The sequence below is a fragment of the Notolepis coatsorum genome (assembly GCF_963971535.1).
Source record: "Notolepis coatsorum genome assembly, chromosome: 4".
In the NCBI taxonomy this organism is placed as follows: domain Eukaryota; kingdom Metazoa; phylum Chordata; class Actinopteri; order Aulopiformes; family Paralepididae; genus Notolepis; species Notolepis coatsorum.
In genome coordinates, this window is record NC_140168.1 from 96,123,839 (window position 1) to 96,148,362 (window position 24,524).

Here is a 24,524-nt window from a genome sequence, read left to right on the forward strand (position 1 = left end):
AACCATTGTGATTGGAGGATCAAGAAAACCAGGCAGGGTTCGAGATGGATCAATTACTTTTTTTTTTTTTTTATCTTCGCTCGATTCTCCAGTTACACATTTTATCTGTACCATATGTATTGCTTTTGCAGTGTCCTTGGGTGTTTTGAAAGGCTCTCTCAAATAAAATGCATCATTATTATTTAATATTAATTAATAGTATATACAGTAGCCATTAAAAGTACAGTTTTTTCTCTCCTATTATGATCTGTCGTTTGAACAGGGCACCGAGATGTCACAGCACTAGCCCCTTTTCCACGTTCTATAAAAACACTGTATGCAGTCAACTATTTCACCACCGGGTGGAGCCAGAGAACAACCCTTTATATAGCGAGTGACCAGAAAACTGAAACGCAGTCGTCACCAGAGATTCTCCTTGTTCTCCTCACCTGCAGTGGTTGTTGGGGGACTGGAGGGGGCAGGGCGTCGGAGGGGAAGGGGCTGTGGGGTCGTTTGACCCCGCGGGGCTGAGCGGGTGGTGCGGGCGGGGGCTGGTGATGGCGTTGCGCGGGGGGGTACAGCAGGGCAAGAGGGTCCGTGGGGCAATAGAACCCCGCCTCACAGCTCAGGTAGCCCGAGTCGGAGAGGTCGCAGGTAGTCGTTGTTGCCATGCCAACGCCGGACCCCGCCAGAGTCAAACTCTCTTCCGAGATCACCTGTGTCGTCGTTTCCTCCCTCGTCTGGTCCTTCTCGCGACCTCCCTCGACCCTCCCGCTGACCACTTTCTGCAATCTCTTGCTCCTCGTTCGCTCACTCTGCCTCACGCCTCTCCGCTTCCTGTACCTTCTCTGTTCGGGTTCTTTTTCTTCTCCTTTATCCAAAGACGCTTCCCAGTCGTTCTCCTCCTCCTCCTCCTCCTCTGTCCCTTCCGAGGACTTCTTCTCCTGCAGCTCCTCCTCTCCTCCCTCTATATCCTCAAACACTTCCTTCCCTTTCTCCTTCTCTCCCCTTTCCCCCTCTCCTTGCTCCTCTTCGTCCTCCTCCTCCTCCTCTCCCCTTTCCCTCTCTCCTTGCTCCTCTTCGTCCTCCTCCTCTCCTCTTTCCCTCTCTCCTTGCTCCTCTTCGTCCTCCTCCTCTCCTCTTTCCCTCTCTCCTTGCTCCTCTCCGTCCTCCTCCTCTCCTCTTTCCCCCTCTCCTTGCTCGTCTCCGTCCTCTTCCTCTTCCTCCTCCTCCTCCTCTCCTCCCATGGTGTGGTCTCCATGAAGCTTCTCCTCCAAGTCGTCAAACGTGTCTTGCTCCTTACAGAGGAGGCTTGGGCAGTCTGCAGTGAGACAATGGGGAGAGGTGAGAGGTCTCTCTGGTAAACCCACCTAAAGTCAGCGTACCCACCTTTTCATTAGTGATAGATAGTTAACCCACCTGGAGTGGTGAGCGGTCGCTCTGGTAAACCCACTCAGCATACCCACATTTTCATTAGTGATAGATAGTTAACCCACCTGGAGTGGTGAGCGGTCGCTCTGGTAAACCCACTCAGCATACCCACATTTTCATTAGTGATAGATAGTTAACCCACCTGGAGTGGTGAGCGGTCGCTCTGGTAAACCCACTCAGCATACCCACATTTTCATTAGTGATAGATAGTTAACCCACCTGGAGAAGTGAGCGGTCGCTCTGGTAAACCCACTCAGCATACCCACCTTTTCATTAGTGATAGATAGTTAACCCACCTGGAGAAGTGAGCGGTCGCTCTGGTAAACCCACTCAGCATACCCACCTTTTCATTAGTGATAGATAGTTAACCCACCTGGAGTGGTGAGCGGTCGCTCTGGTAAACCCACTCAGCATACCCACCTTTTCATTAGTGATAAGATAGTTAACCCACCTGGAGAGGTGAGAGGCCTCTCTGGTAAACCCACTCAGCATACCCACCTTTTCATTAGTGATAGATAGTTAACCCACCTGGAGAGGTGAGCGGTCGCTCTGGTAAACCCACCTAAAATCAGCGTACCCACCTTTTCATTCGTAATAGTTAACCCACCTCTTGAAGCCAGTATAAACCTTCATGATTAAAATTCAGTGTTGACATGATGCAATTTACATGAAAATAGGGTATTTTTAAGGAAACTAAACTAAATGAATACCATTCTAAGAAACAAGAAATTATATATATACACACACACAGTGGGCTACTGTGCAAAAGCCTTAGACCACCTGCAGGGTTCCCACAAGACATTGCAAAATAAAATTCAAGAACTTTCAAGTACTTTTCCAAGCACTATTTTTCATTTTAAAATGGCATTTAACCCTTTCACTGCCGCACTACCAAACGGTTAACCCTTTCACTGCGACAATACACAGAAGGTTAACCCTTTCACTGCCACACGACAGCAGGTAACCGTCGGTAGTGTGATAGTAAAGGGTTAACCTTCTGTCGTGTGGCAGTGAAAGGGTTAAAAGGATCAAATTCACTTTTAAATTGTTTTTTATAAAAAAAAATTATAATAATTTGATCCAATATTAGTTAACCAATTTTTCCGACAATTAGTTACACTTTAGATAAAAAAAAAATATATTTCTTGATTCAGAACTACTTTATGAACAAAACGTACACAGGTTGATTTGAATTTCAATTACTTTTTAAGCACAATGTTAAAAAATGGGCCGTTTAATTATGGAATTCCATGCCTTTTTTTGTGTGTCAAAAATCAAGCACTTTAACTAAGGACATTGTGCAAACCCTGCACATGAGAAGGTTATAGGTTTAAATATACACCATTTATCTGTGCAGTTTATTTGCTCTGAAAAACACCATAACATTAGGATAAATACAAAATAATCATTCATATAATAAAAAGAGAATATCTTCTGTTTTACAAAAAAGCTATTACATGATATTATATTGCAGAGTGGGCTAGAGGCTTGGTTCTCCAAACCATAGACATATTATTATATGCTCCAAACATCCCATTGACTATATTCACACAGCGGCCATTTTGCTCTTATGTCATACTCAGGTTGGGTTCCTTTCCCAACCTGAGCATGACCTAAAAGCAGGGGTGTAAAGTACTTGAGTAATTGTACTTTGTTACAAAACGTAAACTGTTTTGGGGGATTTGTACTTTACTCAAGTATTATTAGGTTTGTATACTTGTACTTTTACTCAATTATATTTCAGAGAAAAAAAAAACATACTTTTTACTCCTTACATTTAAAATGCAGACCTACAAAGTACAAATCTCGCAGGTCCAACCATTTTAATTGGTATATTTGTTGTTCTCTGGCCGAACTAACGTTAGCGTTATTAACTTATTAATCCTGCGGTCGCACTTTATTTAAAAACAGCCAATCAAATCCCCATCAATGGAAAATTACCCCGCCCATACCCATGCTGATTGGTCCTTGTGTGAGCGTATGCTTGGTTTCATTCCAGCCTTGCCTAAACGCGTGTATATTTTTCCCTAACGGAGTTGCACTTCCGCGTTCGGTTTGCGCGATCTGATTGGCCACTGACGTTTTTTTTCAGCGCCAATTGCGTTACTCCTAACAATCGCGCCACCCTAACCAACTAACCCTAACCAACTAACCCTAATCTTAACCAACTTCAAAAGAGTCGCCAAGCTTAACCAGTTTGTTAGGAGTAACACGATTGGCGCTGAAAAAAACACAGTGGCCAATCAGATTGCGCAAACCGAACGTGGAAGTGCAACTCCGTTAGGGAAAACATACATGCTGCCTAAACACCAGCTGATGATTTCACTAATTGGCTCACCTCTTCAACTAACTCACCTAGTTAAAATTAAAACTTGGCCCACGATGGAATGAGTGAGACCCCTGGTATATCCCTTACAATAAATTTTTTTTTTTTTTTTTACTTTAGTACTTAAGTACATTTCAAAGTAGAAACTTTTACTCGTGTGTTTTTAGCCAGATACTCTTACTTACTTGAGTAACATTTTGAGACGGTACCCATACTTTCACTTAAGTATCATTTCTGGGTACTTTTTACACCCCTGCCTAAAAGCAAAATGGCCGCCGTGTGAATATATGGTCACGTCCAGCAGCACACCTTGCTCGGCTGATCAAACCTCCATTAAAGTGGGCTGTGTTGGTGGTGGTGGTGGAATCACAATCATGGAATTACATTTGACATGGAATGATAGTGCCTTGAACCCTCACTCCCCTATTGGCATGTTGGGACAGCAGAAAGTTATGTCAGCATCATCGCATAATAATAATATTATTCTGAACCGAGACTTTATATAATCTTCTGCAATCAATGACTTTTGAGAACATTCCAAAGTCACCGGGCAGCGCGTGCCTCTCCAGTGATGAGTGTAATTAGTGCTCCCAGGTGTGCAGTCTCACCTGTCCATTAATAACTCCTAACCTCGAGGCTCGCACAGTAACTTGTACTTATCTCACACACACGCTGGGTCACAAATGTTAATAGCAAAGTTTAAAATTCTTGAGAAAGTGTCCCTTGAGCTCGAAAAGAGGCCACTGGAGGAGAGAAAAGTCAACTTCGCCACTCTGGCTTTCGTGCAACAAGCCAAGGGACCAATTAACTTTCAACAAGAAACGATAATTGGGCCATTTGGTCATAACAAGCCAATGAAACAATTAAACGTCGACTAAATATCCAATTCCCCCCCCCCCCAGTCCTTACCGAAATCATGGTCTTCATCCATAACGAATCACACGCCGGCATCAATTCACTGAACTAACTAACTACAGTCATTCAATTAAGCCGCGCTGGTTAACAGTTAATGGCAGATTGGTGCAGATTACTGAGAGACCCGAGGAGGAACGGTGCAGCTGATCATCAGCAGCTGATTGATTGATTACCTCCCTGTGTGACGTCACGACCTAGCCTCGCGCAGGTGACCTGGCCAATCAGTGAGCTCAATGGGCAGAACATGGAAGAAATCCCATCGACGTTACAATTTGATTGATTGATTGAAAACTTTATTAACAGATTGCAGAATGGGTACAGTTACAGTACAGTACAGCTCAATACATACAATTGTTAAGGGGATGCAGACCAGACTGTACAACTGTAAGCAAAACTGTACATTGGAATATTGAGAAAACCATACTTGGTTCCAAGAGGAGGGTCTCGTGTATTCTTGGGTTAGGTCATTTACTGTACATTGGAGGGGGTTGGGTTAGGACATTTACGGTGGCCAGTTTAGAATTGCAGCCTCCCGTAGGTGCTCTTTAAGAGCGGTTTTGAATGTGGGTAGGGATTCACATTCCTTTACAGCTTTGGGTAGGGCGTTCCACATTGATATGGCATAATTGCGAAACGTGTTTAGTCCCTTGTTTGAGCCAAATCTGGGTTTAACATGATTTGTTGAGCTTCCTCTGGTGTTGTGGTATTCACTGACCTTTGGGAAGTATTTTGACATGTACATGGGTACCTTAGTCGTATTGTGTATCTTGTAGACCAGGCCCATTGCAAGTTGCTGTACTCTGTCGTCTACTCTAAGCCATCCTAGGTAGTCAAAGTGGGCAGGGGTGAGGTGGGTTCTAGGAGTCAGGTCAAGCAGTAGTCTGACCAGTTTGTTTTGTGATGTTTGTAATCTTGTTTTTAGCGCCTTTGAGGTGCTTTGGTACCATGAGGTGCAAGCATAGTCGTAGTACCCTTGAATGAGTGCTCCTGCCAGAGTCTTCAGGGTATTCTTGTTTATCAGAGAGGAGATCCGGTACAATAATCTAGTTTGTTGGTTGACTTTTTTTTATTACCTTGGATACCATTTTGTCACAGGAAAGATTTGCCTCTAGGATGGAACCTAGGTATGTAATTTTATCTTTCCTTGTGACAATATTGTCACCCACTGTAACTGAGAAGCCGTCGGTCTTGCTGAGTTTGTTATTTGATCCGAAGAGAATGGACTCTGTTTTACCCAGGTGTAATGATAGTTTGTTATCAGTGAGCCAGGTGCAGATTCTGCCGTAACCTGTCTCGTAACCTACTATCCCAATAATACAAGAAAATTGGTAATATAATATATTAAAATCACCTTTTTATATATTTACCATTTATATATGTATATTGAACACTTGTTTAAGTACTTTTGACTTTCTATTTTATACTTATCTATTTTTATCTAGCACACTCTCAGGAGCAAAACAGGAAAAATCATTTCATATAAAAGTATTCTGTATTTTTGTATGACAATAAAGAAACTTGAAACTTGAAACTAAGTACCTTTTTTACGTTCAGGACCCCTGAGGTCTATAAAGGACCCATGAAAATGTAAGGCCAAATCAAAAATAAAAACATCATTCGCTCACTATATTGTTCAATTCGTTCTAAAAACGTATTGTTTCTTGTTTTTGTTGTGACAAATAATACCAAACTAAAGGTAGTAGTAGGCCCCCTGTGTAGTCATACTGTTGTTGTTTCTGTTGCCCACCACTAGATGGCGCCGTGGATAAAGACCGCCGTCGCTTCAACCTACAGTATCTTATTTATAGTACCCATAGAATTATAACCGCACCTACCATAAAGACATGCATGGTAGGCAGGGACTACAGATGGAAACTTGCTCATTAGCAAAAAAATCTGCCACATTTACATTGATGTGGAAACTGAAGATGTGCATTATGTGCACTGCCCCTGGGTAAAAATAAACAAATAAACCTCAGTTGGTACAGCGCCCCGTATTTGTACTACCTTTCCCAAACAGAAGAGGGCACACAGACAGAGATACAGCCTCCCACTCCATGCTGCGTGTGTGTGTGTGTGTGTGCGTGTGTGTGTGTGTGTCATGTTCCCATATCAGAAGCGAACCCTCTCTCCAAGGCCAGGGACAATTTGTTCTTTTCTCCAGATTCTAGGGTCTCCTCTGATCCCAGGAAATCTCCCTTTCGGAGCGACCTCCACCCCCTGGTATCAACCGGGAACAACAATGTCAACGTCGACTCAACGATGTAAACACATTGTGTTGTGTGTGTGTAAATGTAAATACCCACATTAAAAAATCTTCATCTTCAACCCCCATCGACAGTAATCTAATCAGCACTTCATATGGACATTATCATTTGTGACGATTTTAAGTATATGAATGACCCGGGCCCACCCCCCTCCACCCCCAGGATCTACTCGTCACCACCAAGTGTTAATTTGTTCCTATATGCATCACTAATTCCGCCTGGGAATTGTGTGTATTTTGGCCTGTAAAATTGTCAAAGGAATGCCCTATATGAGTGATTGATTTTGCCCCCTTTTTTTCCGGGATCACTCCATCTTTCAATACCTGTCAGTTGTGTAGGCCTAATAATAATAACAACAATTTAAAGTTTATTTTTATTCAGCGCGCTGTGACGATCACACACATATAGCTCCTTCAGATATAGCAAAGAGCATGTAATGTGAGTGGGTCAGAAGTGGAATGTAGGCCACGATGCTGGATGGAAGAGGAGGCATAACGTGAGAGTGTGAGAGAGAGTTCATGTGTGCGTGTGAGTCTTTCTGAAAGCATATATATGTTCACATCCTGAGTGGAACATTTGGACGGTCATCATCATCTCTCCTCTCGTCCCTGGATCAGCCACATAGCCGGCGCAACGTTGATTGATTGATTGAAAACTGTACTATTAACATATTTTCTGTTAGGATCTCTGGGTAACAGTACTGTATATTTGCATATCGTATATGTCACAAATGTAACAGTACTATATACCTGTATGTATGTCATGTATGTCCCTATGTCATAAATGTCATGATGTCATATGTATGTTGTGTATGTCATAAATGTCACTATGAATTGAAAATGGGGGACCCTGATGTAAACAAGACGAAAGTCTTTCTCTGGTCTGCATCCCCTTAACAATTGTATGTATTGAGCCGTACTGTATTGTACCCATTCTGCAATCTGTTAAATAAAGTTTTCATTCATTCGTTCAGAATGGGTACGATACAGTACAGCTTAATACAACAACTGCTAAGAGGATGACGACAAGAAAAATACTTTAGTCTTGTTTACATAAATAAACCTATGCAATATTGTTTCCGTGTCAGAGACGTGCGTTTCTGTGTTTTATTTACAACTATTGTGGCCAGCCTCCCCCCCCCTTTTTTTTTTTTTTAACCGTATAGCTTTTTCTCTTCAGGTTGGTCTTTTCGTCGACAACGCAAACAGCGTTTTTAGGTCACTGAAAACGGACCTTATTTGAAAACCTATTTTCCTATTTTTTGGAAAAATAATCATCGGACATCATGAATAAATGGCCCTGTGTCCACATTTTGAAAACGTAGTAGGCGGCCTATTTTCTCTGCAACCTCGTTTAGTGCGAGCGTTTTCTCCGTTGTTGTTGTGTGTGGACCGGGACATTCTTGGGATTTTTTGGAAAAATGAAGGGTGTACCTTCACAGCAACACAGAGGGAACCTCCACAGAGAACATTAATCCGGAACCAGATCAAAGGGAACAGCGCGGCGCTCTATCGAGGTTTCTCAAATCAACTTCCTGTCTGTTGTTGCTAGGCAACTACGGCTTGGGGGGAAAATTCACTCCCGGTACATTGTTTACGCTTCATTTAGTGCAGAAAACGGATCGGAAAAGCTGCAAATTAAACACAATCAAGGGTAATTTTCTTCAGTGCATCACAATACCAAAGAGCTGCTGTTACGTTTTGTATTAATAACAAAAGCAAGAATCCAAATCGAAAGTCTTATATAAGGTTATGAAATTAACAAGAATGTGATAAGCTCTGCATACATTTGATCTAGAACCCCGTTTGTTGTCCCCTATACAAAGATGGCCGGCGGCCTTGTGACGTCAGAGTGTCTTCCAGAATGAGCCCAAACCATTTGGCCAATAAAAGAGGACAGAGAAGACAGACTTTACCCAATCAGGTCTTTTATTTGGAACAGAGTGGCAGATTAGTGACAGGGCAGTAGCGGAGGGGAGGATCCGCCCCCTCTCGCCCACTCAGCCAATGACAGAAACTCAGCCTTAAAAAATGCAAATGTATAAAAAACAGGATGGGAAACAGCAAACACAGAGTAGTGTGGCCTCCATGGGGGGCACCACACGTGCACGCGCGCGCACACACACTCACTCACACACACACACACACACACTCACTAACATACGCGCGTACACACATCCATAAACATACGCACACTCAAATTTACTCTCGCTCTCCCTCACACATACACACACACACACACACACACTTCTTATTTGGCTACTCAGGCTTAAAATGGGTACAAACATATGTTTACAGTTTAGCCAGTTACTTTAGAAAAGACAGTCCGTGTTTTAGATCAATCCTGTCTGTGAGAGAGCAAGCGTGGTGGCGTCCATCAGTCCCTCCGGCGAGACGGAGAAGACAGACGGACGGACGGTGAGAGACGGTCAGTGTGTGTGTGAAAGCCACTGTGAGGGAGGGGCCGACCCCCCCCCCCTTTCAGCAGCAGTGAGCGAACTGAACACACGCCTACCAACACACACACGCACACAGACACACACATACACACAGACATAGACAGGCTAGTCAGTGTACACACAACAGTGCTGCGTGAGAGGTGAGATATCGACAAGAATACACACACACACACAGGTAGAGGGGTTAGGTGAGGTGCAAGCACACACACACACACACACACACACATACATACAGACATGAGGGAGGGGGAAATGGGCGAGACTACCTGACTATGAAAGGGTCTCAGAACTGCTGGAGTAGGCGAACACACCCACCCACAGTACATTCCACATTAAGCACACCCCTCTGTCTCACACACACACACACACACACACACACACACACACACACACACACACACACACACACACACACACACACACACACACACACACACACACACACACAGGCATACATCCATCCAAACAAACACACGCACACACACACACACATATACATACATACACCCAGACTAGTATAGTTTGACTCCCATGCATTTTGTTCTACAGTACTGAATATAATAGAAGCTACTAGTCCAGTCGCACTGGTGTGGTTATTGTTACAATCTCTTAGATAGAAGCACCCCCCCCCCCCCAGCCCACCCCCACCCCGGGTCCCCTCACCCCCTCGTCATCCTCCTACACGAGCCCCACCCCATCCTAGAGCCTGAGAGAGACTCCCACAGTATAGGCTGAAGTTGTGCCCCCCAGAGAGACTGATCTGGAGTCAGTTGAGATATTTCACCTCTGTAGTGGATGGGTTATAAATCAACATCAGCCACCAACCAAATGTTTTTTTTTTTGTTTTTTGCTGTTGCTGGTAAGTTAATCTACTCTACCAGTCACTTTGACAGTTAACCAACTGTCATTTGAAGAATGTTTCGCTTCTTAAAGTCAAATTAGCTGGTAAAATATTTAAAGTATGTGAGAGAAATATTATCATTTGAATATTCCACAACAAGTGGATTAAACTGCAAGTAGATGGAAAATAATATTCCCTGCCTTCGTTAGGATTGAGATCTAGGTCAACTGACCACAAATCAGAGTTTTTAGGGCACAACTTCAACCTGGAACGCCACTTCCTGTTTTGTTAGGCCCCTTCCCCCCCAAAGGCCCCTCCCCATAACGGACAGCCAATGGTGGAACAGAAACAAAGTGAGCATGCAAAAAGGGGATTGGATGAAGTGATGACTGGGACACGTAAGTTTGTGCCTTTATACACAATAGAGACAGAACTCAAACCAACCAGCGACCGATCAATATCTAATCAATAATATACTGAAACCACCTGATCTCACTCCTATCACTAGTGATGACAATGATGACGACGATGATGTCGATGACAGCAATTCCTCTGATATGTGTCAATAGAATGATATGGTTTACAGTATATTTAGTCAGTGTCTTGTATAGGGAGGTGTAGTGGTTACATCATTGTTGTTTCCCGCGCGGTCCACCCCTCTTGAAATTGCAATGTAGTCTCAATGGACACATTTCTAAATCGTCTCGTTTAAAACAAATAAAGCATGAACATTGGCATGGTGTACCTTTCTGTGTGTATTCATCCACAATCTATAGCTCAACATGAAGAAAAAAACGCAATTAATCGTAAAAGTAGCTAAATAACAACGTTTATGCTTTCGTTCGCTGAGAAACTACACAATGGCCGTGACGTGTATGAGGCGACAGCACTGAACAACAGGCTTTCTACTGGTAAGTGTAGTTATTTTTTAACGACAAATTAAACAACCTTTTAACTAACTTTATTTCAACCAAAAATGCTTAAACAATAATGCTAGTGATAGAAGGGAACTCATTTTGTGCAAAAATGGAAAGCTTGCCAATGTTCACGAGGCAGAATTATTACAATAGCCGATAATACATTTTCCCAATGATAAATCCCTATAAGGGTGGACCGCGCTGGAAACTAAAGTGATGTCAGACTCCACCTCCCTATTAAACGCACAGCAGGTTTATACGTCTGTGTGTGCGTGTGCGTGTGGGTGTTTGTGTTGTGTGTGTGTGTGTGTGGTTGACGAGAGCACAGCTCATCTATAGGATGACGATGGAGGTGATGAATAAAAACTCTCGTGGTTCATGCAGATGAGACAAAAGGATACGATCGTATTTACATATAAACCTTTTTTTTTTTTTACCGCTAAAATACACTTCCCTCCCGTTGACGTTTTATTATTATTATTATTATTATCATCATCATCGTTATTATTATTACTGATCACCATCCAGCCCCCCAAAAACATTGATATATTATTGATTATTATTTATGACTATCCATAACTAATCTTTGTACAGTTTAGAGGAGCGGACAAGCGGCTGAGGTCTGTGTCATCTCCCTCTCTCTCTCTCTCTCTCTGGCCCCCAGACGGTTAGCGACACGGCCCTCTCTCTCTCTCTCTGGCCCCCAGACGGTTAGCGACACGGCCCTCTCTCTCTCTCTGGCCCCCAGACTGTTAGCGACACGGCCCTCTCTCTCTCTCTCTCTGGCCCCCAGACGGTTAGCGACACGGCCCTCTCTCTCTCTGGCCCCCAGACGGTTAGCGACACGGCCCTCTCTCTCTCTCTGGCCCCCAGACGGTTAGCGACACGGCCCTCTCTCTCTCTCTCTCTGGCCCCCAGACGGTTAGCGACACGGCCCTCTCTCTCTCTCTCTGGCCCCCAGACGGTTAGCGACACGGCCCTCTCTCTCTCTGGCCCCCAGACGGTTAGTGACACGGCCCTCTCTCCCTCTCTCTCTGGCCCCCAGACGGTTAGCGACACGGCCCTCTCTCTCTCTCTCTCTGGCCCCCAGACGGTTAGCGACACGGCCCTCTGTCTCTCTCTCTCTGGCCCCCAGACGGTTAGCGACACGGCCCTCTCTCTCTCTCTCTCTCTGGCCCCCAGACGGTTAGCGACACGGCCCTCTCTCTCTCTCTCTGGCCCCCAGACGGTTAGCGACACGGCCCTCTCTCTCTCTCTCTCTGGCCCCCAGACGGTTAGCGACACGGCCCTCTCTCTCTGGCCCCCAGACGGTTAGCGACACGGCCCTCTCTCTCTCTCTCTCTGGCCCCCAGACGGTTAGCGACACGGCCCTCTCTCTCTCTCTCTCTGGCCCCCAGACGGTTAGCGACACGGCCCTCTCTCTCTCTGGCCCCCAGACGGTTAGCGACACGGCCCTCTCTCTCTCGCCCCCAGACGGTTAGCGACACGGCCCTCTCTCTCTCTGGCCCCCAGACGGTTAGCGACACGGCCCTCTCTCTCTCTCTCTCTGGCCCCCAGACGGTTAGCTACACGGCCCTCTCTCTCTCTCTCTCTGGCCCCCAGACGGTTAGCGACACGGCCCTCTCTCTCTCTGGCCCCCAGACGGTTAGCGACACGGGCCTCCCTGGAGGCTGTGAGAACGAGTTGAGGATTGAACTCCTGTTTTCTGGTTGGCCGAGCACAGAGGAAGGGGTCAGGGCCAACAGCAAGGGGAGACAAGCGTGTGTGTGTGTGTGTGTGTGTGTGTGTGTGTGTGTGTGTGTGTGTGTGTGTGTGTGTGTGTGTATGTGTGTGTATGTGTGTGTGTGTGTGTATGTGTGTATGTGTGTGTGTGTGTGTGTGTGTGTGTGTCAACATATGCTGGAATGATATTATGTGTATGTGTGTGTATGCAAGCGTGAACGGGTGTATGCATGTTTGTTACCACGCACGTGTGTGTGTGTTTGTGTGTGTGTGTACAAGCACCAAAGCGATGGAAGGCACAAAAACGACCTATCCTCTCACCTTTGACCCCAGTCTCTGTGCGGCCAATCAGATCCTAGCTAGCTTTGGGGGTGAGGGGCAGAGTTTGCAGATCTCTCTCTCTTCATTTTTTTTCACTCCCTTAATCCCCCTCTCTACCCCCCCCCCCCCTCTCTCTCTCTCTCTCTCTCTCTCTCTCTCTCTCTCTCTCTCTCTCTCTCTCTCTCTCTCTCTCTTTCTTTCTTTCCTCACTAGGAACAGAGGAGGAGCCTTTGTGCTGGAACACAGGTTAAGAGCTTGTGTTTGTTTTTTTTTGTTTTTTGTTTTTACAAAATAATCATATCATCACATCACAACAAGAATCCGTAGAATATTAATAACAACATTTACTTAAAATTAAAAAAAAACAAAAAACAACAAAAAAACAAACAAACAAAAAATTACTTTTGTGTGTATGTGTTTCTGGTTATTATTTCAGCATATATATCATACTTTTTATTTTTTTCTTCTTTTATGTTTCTTTTATTTTTTTGTCGAAAAGAAAGTTCAGAGTCCACAGAGAGAGGAGAGGCGCTCTCGAGACAGACCGGCGCTGTGGGGGGGGGGGGGGGGGGAGGAGGAGAAGTGAGGGAGATGAACAGGAAGAGAAGGAGGGATCTTGGGGGCCTGGGGTTCATCGTTGTCACGGAGTATCGCAGCATCTCTCTCTCCTCCCCCCTTCCCTCTCTCTCTCTCTCCCAGCAGGGGTCTCTCTCGTGTCTGTTATGCGTAGAACTCCTCCTGCTTGTCGGGCTTCTGGTAGGTGACGGTGGCCTGCTTGGGCTCCTCCAGCGTGTAGCTTCCCTCGTCCTTCTTCTTCACCTGTAGACCAGCAGCATCACCAGGAAGGCAGCGAACAGCGCCCCCACCACGCCTCCCACGATCACCGCTGAGAGGGGAGAGGGAGATGGAGAGAGAGAGAGGTGGGGGAGAAGAGAGGGCGAGAGAGAGGAGAGAGAGAGAGAGAGAGAGAGAGAGAGAGAGAGGTGGGGGAGAAGAGAGGGCGAGAGAGAGGAGAGAGAGAGAGAGAGAGAGAGAGAGAGAGAGAGGGAGAGGGAAGCGAGGGAGAGAGAAAGAGAGGGAGAATGAGAGAGAGAGAGGTGGGGGGGAAGAGAGGGAGAGAGAGAGGAGAGAGAGAGAGAGAGAGAGAGAGAGAGGGAGAGGGAAGCGAGGGAGAGAGAAAGAGAGGGAGAATGAGAGAGAGAGAGGTGGGGGGGAAGAGAGGGAGAGAGAGAGAGGGAGAATGAGAGAGAGAGTTAGAGAGAGAGGAGTTAGAGAGAGAGAGAGGGAGGAGTTAGAGAGAGAGTGAGAGAGGGTGGGAGAGAGAGAAGGTGGGAGGAAGAGAGAGAGGTGGGGGGAAGAGAGGGAGAGAGAGAGAGAGAGAGAGGAGTTAGAGAGAGAGTGAGAGAGGGTGGGAGGGAGAGAGAGAGAGGAGTTAGAGAGAGAGTGGGAAGGTGGGTGGGAGGGAGGGATAGAGAGAGGAGTTAGAGAGAGAGAGAGTGAGAGAGGGTGGGAAGGTGGGTGGGAGGGAGGGAGAGAGAGAGAGGAGTTAGAGAGAGAGTGAGAGAGAGAAGTTGGGTGGGAGGGAGGGAGAGAGAGAAAGAGAGAGAGGGTAGGTGGGAGAGGGAGTTTAGAGAGAAAGAGAGGGAGAGAGAAATGGAGACAGAGTTAGAGAGTTAGAGAGAGAGGGTCGGTGGGTGGGAGAGAGAGAGAGAGAGAGAGGGAGAGAGAAATGGAGACAGAGTTAGAGAGTTAGAGAGAGAGGGTCGGTGGGTGGGAGAGAGAGAGAGAGAGAGAGAGAGAGAGAGAGAGGGAGAGAGAAATGGAGAGACAGAGTTAGAGAGAGAGGGTAAGAGAACATAAAGAGAAATGCAGAAGCCCAATGTCACAAAAACACAGACACAAACACAAAGATCGCCATGAGCAACCATCGCTACATGACACCTAGCATAACACCAACGCAAAACTACACTGACATCTACGGACTACAGTCTACATTGGCAGCACGCTGCAGCTAAACGACGACTGATCAGCTAAAATGTACCAACATATCTGCGCTAAATAGTAGAACAGCTACCCTTTGCCCCTTCCCGGACGTGTTGCTAATGAGTGGTTTGTTGCCTTTAGCCAGTGACAAAAAAGATACACTGTGTGTAGGAAATTGCGTTGCTAATGTTAGCGGCCCCTCGTTAAACTAATTTGTATCAGCGCCAGACCTCACAAGAGCGTGTTTGTTATTTTCCCAAAATACTCCGGGCGCGCTAGGTTTTTCTCACATGCTACAGCGTGTGGGTGGCGCTTACATTGTTTATTCCATCACTACCAACAGGAGCGACTGCACCAACCGGTGGTATTTGGAAGAAGACAAACTTTCCACCCACATTTATGCACTGTGTTATATATAATTTCACACCCATACCAACATGAACATTTATATATTGACTATCCTATTAACGGGGTCAGCCCTATGTTCCCACAGCCCAATGGTCCCACAGCCCTATGTTCCCACATTTCTAAGATTTTTCTTCACTCAAAATTAGGCCCTATGTTCCCACATTTCTAAGATCTCTCTCAAAATTAGGCCCTATGGTCCCACAGCCCTATGTTCCCAGACGAACCCTCCACTACCAGAGGACAATTGGATAATAGGTTGGGTGTAATTGGCTACCAAATTAAGAGAAAGGGGGATAAAATCAGATACAAAATTATGAAAAACGGAAATGTGGGAACATAGGTCTGTGGGAACATAGGGCCTAATTTCTTGTGGGAAAAAAATCTTAGAAATGTGGTGTCTTGGACAGATCAGACACTAGGGCAACAGTCTTAACAGTGTTCTTAAAACAACGGCCAAGGCCCAGGACAGCTCGACTTCGATATGACACGTCCAAGAAGAATCACATCTTGTTCTTTTCTTGTTAATCTCGTCTCCAGTCTTGTGTGAGACACGACAAAACCCCTAAACCCATCTTTTGTTTTCATTTTTCATCTTTGTTTTCATTTGTCATTCCCAGCTGGTATTAATTGTAAGTCTGACCAGAGAGCTTTCTCACTTTTCTGGTCAGACGCTCGTGTTTAGACTTGTCTCTGATTGTAAACTGAGGACTTTTCTGTGATCACGGAAATAAACCTATGTTCTTTTCTTTACAACTTGACTCATCTGAATTTCTACAGCTCACCGTCTTGGCTCATTTAAAATATTCCACAACAGTGGGAACATAGGGCTGTGGGAACATAGGCATGCTCCCATATTAACTACTGTATATACTGCTATTGTCACATGGTGCCACCAGTGGTGTAATTGAGGGAGTTCTGTAAATGTATGCTAAACACAGACTTTTCCAAGGCTGTCATGGTATTAATAACTCCATGGCTGCCGAATAATGATGCTGTCGTCATGCCGCTGTTGTCATGACGTCGAGCGTCACTGTGTGTGGACACTGGACGGTCGTTACTTGTCGGCTAAGCTGCTACATTGGAACTTGTGATAATAATAAACACTTTATAATACAGCGTTTTAGAGTTTAATGTCCCGGAACTTGCAACGTAACTTCAATAAAACACTTAACGGTTCCTACCGGTACTTAACACTTTGCGTGCCAAAAACGGCTTAATACGTTTCTGGGCCCCGACCGTAGAGTGCCAAAAACTGCTTTTTACGTTTCTGAGTAGTTTTTCCGATATTTTTATTCATTATCCATCCAGGGAGCCTGGTATTACCATAGGGAATGAGTCTGAGATAGCCAAAGTGCAATACCGGCCGCATCCAGCTAGATGGCGGTATCGAGCACCCTTTGAAACCTTGTATCTTGGCCTGTGCGTCGATCTAATGTCTCCGGGTAGTTTTGAATTTTTCGGGCAATGGGAGCGTTTATAACGGTCGGATTGAGAAGAATCAAATGCTCCCGATGCATGATGTGTGGTGGATTATGTTGGCGACACGATGGACATCAATACTTGGAATCGCGATCAATTGGAATATTCTTTTTGGGGTACATCTTAGTCAACGTAAGGGCTATATGATATCAATCTTGCATTGAGCCAAGCATGTCTTCACCTCGATCCGAACGTGTGTGTGTAACGTTAGTCCACAACGTATGCCGCTGGTGAAGATCAAAGAATAAAAAAACGACACCCCCCCCCTTTCATGCATTCATGATGAAACATAATACCTATGATATAGATTTGATTTGAGAATAATAGTGGGTCCAGGCAAGAAACGGCAACGGTTATAGTATAATACATGCATAAGGCTATTCCTCAGCATTTCGGGAATTACCCCAGATCGATCTAAAAACATACTTATATTCACCACGGTATAACGCGCGAATGTATGCATGGAAAGATTATCTCTTTTTTGCATCTTGACCGGAAGAAAGTCACTGTCAAATGACCATAGTATTGTATCCATAGCTATAATATATAATATAGTTATAGCTCTACAAACAAGGTGACAGACTCCTATCTTTTAAAGCATGGCAGTGCATAGATGGGGCCCGAAAAAGGCGTGGCACCCAATGTGTTAAAAGGAACACAACGACATTTTGGGAAATTAGCTTACCGTCTTCTCCAGAGAGAGAGAGACAAGAAGATAGATACCAGTTTCATCTCTGTGCGTTCAGTAGAAAGCTATCTGGCTGCATGTTAGCCTAGCTTAGCACAATGAATGGAAGCGGACATGGCCAGGTAGGGTAGCCTTCGGGAGAGGTGTTAGTTGGACAATGCCTAGGCTAACCGGTCATGTCCGCTTCCATTCATTGTGCTAAGCTATGGCTAACATGCAGCCAGATAGCTTTCTACTGAACGCACCGAGAGGAAACTGGTATCTATCTTCTTGTCTCTCTCTGGAGAAGACGATAAGCTAATTTCCCAAAATGTTGGCGTGTTCTTTTAAAGTATAAGTTCCCCCATATTTTCTCTTTTATAAATAAGAACCGGAAAACGAGTTGAAAAGAGTTAAATCGTTTACTTTCTCGACATATGTGCGGCCTCGTTTATTCACCATGTCCATGGAAACGACGATGAACGCAGCCATAAAGGTCTGGTGTCCCTTACCTTAAACATCCTCTTATCAAACATTCAAAGAACTACATCACTGCATAAAACTCAAATGTTCAGAGAAGCTTAATGTTTGGTTATTAGTGATACTGTGATACTGGCTGTTGTGATTTACACCTCAACTCAACGTTATAGCCTCATTTTCTTTCAAACTAATTTGGTCACGGATGTCTGGACTCGGTACAAATTGGAGCTCTCTCGGGCAGAGGTGTTTAGCAGGCTGGGACGTACAGAGACAGCTCTGCGTAGGTGTGTGCTCTATCAGCCTAATTACAAAGTCTGAAATGTATGGGAGCGTGAAATGACAGCACACCCACCCTCCCCTCCGAAGCAAACCACTGGATGCTACCACGACAACACAGACAAGTCTATTCTAAACTACAGTCCGCTCCCTCCTGCCGTTTACCGATGACCAGGAAGTCAGCGAAAACCACCGCCAGCATCGCACCAATCAGAATAGCTGAAGGAGAGACAGAGATCCAATAAGATCAAACAGATCCCTGACGGACGCTCAGCAGTGTCCCGCACAAATGTAAAATATATTTTCTTGTCACCATTTTCTCTGATCTACTGTGTTTTAAAAAATATCTAATTTCAAGCCAACAAAGTAACCGGAGTCAGCAGACAGCCTTGAAACACAGAGAATTCACACAATCCTTTTTTCTTCTGATACTCAAGAACATCCCATAACGTACTTGAATTGTACTTGACTTCTGAGAGGGAGGGTCAAATTGGGTATCAAACAGGAGGGAAGACTGTCAGGTTTTAAACTGTGGATACCAAACAGGGAAGGTAAAGACGACTTTAAACTGTTAAACAGTAATCCAGAATCCTTCTATTCTACTAAAACTGAATCAAACCATTAACAAAGTGGCCTGTTTGGATGTTAGATCCTAATGTGAAAAACTGTGATTTTATGTCTGCTCATTTTACCCTTGACTTATTTTTACTTTTATCTCTATGCCCCACTATCCGCTGGGTGCATACTCTGACCTTTATCATGTTTTGTAACAGATTACAGAAGCCTATTGGAACGTGAGGTTCTGATATGATTTGATTAATATATCTGCATTATTTTATCCCACTTTATGCTTTGCTCTTTCTGCTTGTTTTACACAGATTGTATGTATTATTTCTTACTGATGTAAAGCACTTTGAACTGCAATCCCCTGTATGAAAAGTGCTATACAAATAAAGTTATTATAATTATTATTATTATTAAACAAGGTGCAGTTACCTCTCATGGCCAATCTTCCATAGTGTAGCTTTAAGATTAGCCACGATGGGCGGCCAAGTGGCGCAGTGGGCAAGGCGCTCGCCACTAACGCAGGAGATGCTGGGTTCGAGCCCAGCTCTCGGCGTTGCTACCAGCTTGGCTGGTTGTTCATACTAACACAATTGGCAGTATTAGGGGTGGGAAGCTGGTGGGTGGGGATTGGACGTTGTGGACGGCGACTCCTACAGGTCGGTTGGTGCGCCTGTACAGCAGAATCAGGAAGCAACGGGGGCCTCCCACGCGTTACTCCTCGCCACTGAGAGATCGCGCTGGCAGGTGAAAAGATGCGACAGCTGCCTCCTCGTGTACCGGAGGGGACACGTGATGCAAGGCTTGGTCCTCACTGCAGCCGACCAGTGGGAGGCATGGTCTAGCAACGTTCGAGACAGGGGAGGGGAGAATTGAAGGGAGAATTGGCGAGGCGAAATTGGGATGGGAGAAAAATAGAAAAATAAGGAGAAAACATGGATAAAAAAAAATAAAGAATTTGCCACGATGAGTTTACGATGCAACATAGAAACCCATAGTTCTCCAAAACCTTAAAGTAGTTTGTAATGTCTGTGGTAATATAATTGCATTTTTATATTCTGTGTTCATTATTTTTATTATTTCTAATCTATCTCTGTATGGGATGGGATGGATTGGGGCCCTTGGTGTTGTGTGTTTGGTGGTTGGCGGTCCCGGACTAGTGGGGGCCCCTGGTTTGGTGTCCGGGGGGGGGTGGGAGTATTAAAGAGGCATGATGCTCCGACTCACTGGGGCGCTGGACCCGTGGTCCTCATAGGGTGGGGGACCGTAGGGGTCGGGACGGGGGTGAATGGGGGCTCGGGATATTTCACTATTCCTTCATTTATATTATTTATACTGTTTTACTGATTAATCTAATTAAATTATCTTTTTATTCTTGTTATTATTATTGTTGAAGTACTGTCCTGTGATGTCTTGTGTATTATTATTACTGTATTGTGTTGTCTCTTGTTATATGAGAGAGAAAAAGGATAAACAAATGTATCACATCGTGACCCGACTGCTCTTCCTCGTCGGCTCCTGCTTTCAACAAGCGCAACGGAAACCAATGCAAAGTTCTGCTATAAGATCTCAAGAGACCCGTGGGTTTCTCTGTTGCATAGTAACATGATTGTGGCCATCGGTTCTCTTTTAACCCTTTCACTGCCACACGGCAGCCGGTTGACCCTTTTCACTGTGACAATACAAAAGGTTAGCCCTTTACTATCACACAACCGACGGCGATGCTCCATCATTAGCATCATTAGCTCCGCGGGTGGTTAACCTTCTGTCGTGTGGCAGTGAAAGGGTTAACCAGGCGTTCCGGACATAGCGAGAAGGATCTCCGGCACCAAAGAGAGGAGACCGGCTCTGCCGAGCTCTGTGTCTACAACAACTCTCTGGGAGAAGGAGAGGCTCTCAGAGGGAGGGAGTGGGGGGTACAGTGAGTAGAGGAGGAGGAGTGAAGAGGCAGAACGGAGGGAGTGGGGGGTACAGTGAGTAGAGGAGGAGGAGTGAAGAGGCAGAACGGAGGGAGTGGGGGGTACAGTGAGTAGAGGAGGAGGAGTGAAGAGGCAGAACGGAGGGAGTGGGGGGTACAGTGAGTAGAGGAGGAGGAGTGAAGAGGCAGAACGGAGGGAGTGGGGGGTACAGTGAGTAGAGGAGGAGGAGTGAAGAGGCAGAACGGAGGGAGTGGGGGGTACAGTGAGTAGAGGAGGAGGAGTGAAGAGGCAGAACGGAGGGAGTGGGGGGTACAGTGAGTAGAGGAGGAGGAGTGAAGAGGCAGAACGGAGGGAGTGGGGGGTACAGTGAGTAGAGGAGGAGGAGTGAAGAGGCAGAACGGAGGGAGTGGGGGGTACAGTGAGTAGAGGAGGAGGAGGAGTGAAGAGGCAGAACAGAGGGAGTGGGGGGTACAGTGAGTAGAGGAGGAGGAGTGAAGAGGCAGAAGGGAGGGAGTGGGGGGTACAGTGAGTAGAGGAGGAGGAGTGAAGAGGCAGAACGGAGGGAGTGGGGGGTACAGTGAGTAGAGGAGGAGGAGGAGTGAAGAGGCAGAACGGAGGGAGTGGGGGGTACAGTGAGTAGAGGAGGAGGAGTGAAGAGGCAGAACGGAGGGAGTGGGGGGTACAGTGAGTAGAGGAGGAGGAGGAGTGAAGAGGCAGAACGGAGGGAGTGGGGGGTACAGTGAGTAGAGGAGGAGGAGGAGTGAAGAGGCAGAACGGAGGGAGTGGGGGGTACAGTGAGTAGAGGAGGAGGAGTGAAGAGGCAGAACGGAGGGAGTGGGGGGTACAGTGAGTAGAGGAGGAGGAGTGAAGAGGCAGAACGGAGGGAGTGGGGGGTACAGTGAGTAGAGGAGGAGGAGTGAAGAGGCAGAAGGGAGGGAGTGGGGGGTACAGTGAGTAGAGGAGGAGGAGTGAAGAGGCAGAACGGAGGGAGTGGGGGGTACAGTGAGTAGAGGAGGAGGAGGAGTGAAGAGGCAGAACGGAGGGAGTGGGGGGTACAGTGAGTAGAGGAGGAGGAGCGAAGAGGCAGAACGGAGGGAGTGGGGGGTACAGTGAGTAGAGGAGGAGGAGTGAAGAGGCAGAACGGAGGGAGTGGGGGGTACAGTGAGTAGAGGAGGAGGAGTGAAGAGGCAGAACGGAGGGAGTGGGGGGTACAGTGAGTAGAGGAGGAGGAGTGAAGAGGCAGAACGGAGGGAGTGGGGGGTACAGTGAGTAGAGGAGGAGGAGTGAAGAGGCAGAACGGAGGGAGTGGGGGGTACAGTGAGTAGAGGAGGAGGAGTGAAGAGGCAGAACGGAGGGAGTGGGGGGTACAGTGAGTAGAGGAGGAGGAGTGAAGAGGCAGAACGGAGGGAGTGGGGGGTACAGTGAGTAGAGGAGGAGGAGTGAAGAGGCAGAACGGAGGGAGTGGGGGGTACAGTGAGTAGAGGAGGAGGAGTGAAGAGGCAGAACGGAGGGAGTGGGGGGTACAGTGAGTAGAGGAGGAGGAGGAGTGAAGAGGCAGAACGGAGGGAGTGGGGGGTACAGTGAGTAGAGGAGGAGGAGTGAAGAGGCAGAACGGAGGGAGTGGGGGGTACAGTGAGTAGAGGAGGAGGAGTGAAGAGGCAGAACGGAGGGAGTGGGGGGTACAGTGAGTAGAGGAGGAGGAGGAGTGAAGAGGCAGAACGGAGGGAGTGGGGGGTACAGTGAGTAGAGGAGGAGGAGGAGTGAAGAGGCAGAACAGAGGGAGTGGGGGGTACAGTGAGTAGAGGAGGAGGAGTGAAGAGGCAGAACGGAGGGAGTGGGGGGTACAGTGAGTAGAGGAGGAGGAGTGAAGAGGCAGAACGGAGGGAGTGGGGGGTACAGTGAGTAGAGGAGGAGGAGGAGTGAAGAGGCAGAACGGAGGGAGTGGGGGGTACAGTGAGTAGAGGAGGAGTGAAGAGGCAGAACGGAGGGAGTGGGGGGTACAGTGAGTAGAGGAGGAGGAGCGAAGAGGCAGAACGGAGGGAGTGGGGGGTACAGTGAGTAGAGGAGGAGGAGTGAAGAGGCAGAACGGAGGGAGTGGGGGGTACAGTGAGTAGAGGAGTAGAGGAGGAGGAGTGAAGAGGCAGAAGGGCTTGTTCTTGAAAGGGTCTCAATAAGGCTAAGTAGCAGATTGACTCACGGTGATGGATCTACATGGATCTACGCTACATGGAGGTAATGATGACAGTTGATCATAACATTTCATCTACGCTACATGGAGGTAATGATGACAGTTGATCATATCATTTCCCAGAAAGCACAGATGGACTACAGGAGGCAATGGGAAATGTAATCTGCACGACTAATGCTTAGTGGTTTGGTTGACAGACAGACAGACACACACACACACATACACACAGGCAGACCGACACACACACAGGCAGGAAGATAGACACACACACAGGCAAGCAGGAAGATAGACACACACACAGGCAGGCAGGAAGACACACATACACACACACAGGCATGGCAGACACACACACACACACACACACACTATGGCCACAGCCTCTGGTGAAGATTATCATCATCCGCCACAATCATTACAGATCTTGGAAAGACTTCGTTTTTCGCCAACAGCGAAACTTTCTATATTTAAATCAATGATCACGAGCCATTATTTTACATTTATTTTGGATGTGGTGGTTTTTTTTGTTCTCGATTTATTGTGATGTTTCTTCATGTCCCCGTAACATGTGATTTCGGGCTTTACAAATACATTTGATTTCATTTGATTTGATTCAGTTTCAGTATGTACTTGATTTTTCACTTTTTTTTTTTTTTTTTTATCTTGCATCTTTTCATTCATAATATATTTAAACTCTTCTTACTTCGACATCATTGGATACGAGCTCACGGCCCTCAGTGATTGACCAGATATGAATAAAGGTTGGATGAACTGGACCGTGCAGTTCTGTGACTCTGTGATCGTAAAGCAGTTTATTTTGTGCTGAAACCTATAATTCACCTCAGCCACAGTCCCGCCGTTCTCACAGAAGTGATTCAGCGCTGCTTCTTTGGATGCGTCTCGTGGCGTCGGGGAAACCTATTTTGTTGTTTAGTTTCCATGACAACACCAAACCATCCCTCTTCTTCTAATTCTAGGTTGAACCCAGGATATGGTCATTAAAGATCCCTATTTAATACAAGGTTGAAAAGTCCAACCAACATGTGGTCGTATATTAAATAAAGTGTGGGGGGGGGGGGGGGGGGGGGGCAACAGTGGCTCGGGAGGTAGAGCAGTCGTCTGGTTATTATCCAGAGGTTCCCAGTTCGATTCCCGCTCCTTCCGGGCAGCGTGTCGAAGTGTCCTTGAGCAAGACACTTAGCCCCTAACTGCTACTGATGAGCAGGTCGGCACCTCGCACGGTCGCTTTCCGCCGTCGGTGTGTGAATGTGTGAAATGTAAGGAACAAATTGTAAAGCGCTTTGGATAAAAGCTGTTATATAAATGCAGCCATTTACCATTTATAAAGTGGAACAGCCAATGGGGTTCTGTGTTCCACGTGTGCCA

General features: G+C 46.3%; 1 protein-coding gene across 1 annotated transcript in view; it reads right to left on the reverse strand.

Moving 5' to 3' along the window:
- Nucleotides 1–10,163: 10,163 nt before the first annotated feature.
- Nucleotides 10,164–24,524, reverse strand: part of sdc3 (syndecan 3) — a 130,648-nt gene continuing 116,287 nt past the window's right edge. The window contains 2 exon segments of the mRNA XM_084311749.1: nucleotides 10,164–13,995; nucleotides 13,998–14,063. Coding sequence (XP_084167875.1) covers nucleotides 13,898–13,995; nucleotides 13,998–14,063 — 164 coding nt within the window. The 3' untranslated portion in view covers nucleotides 10,164–13,897.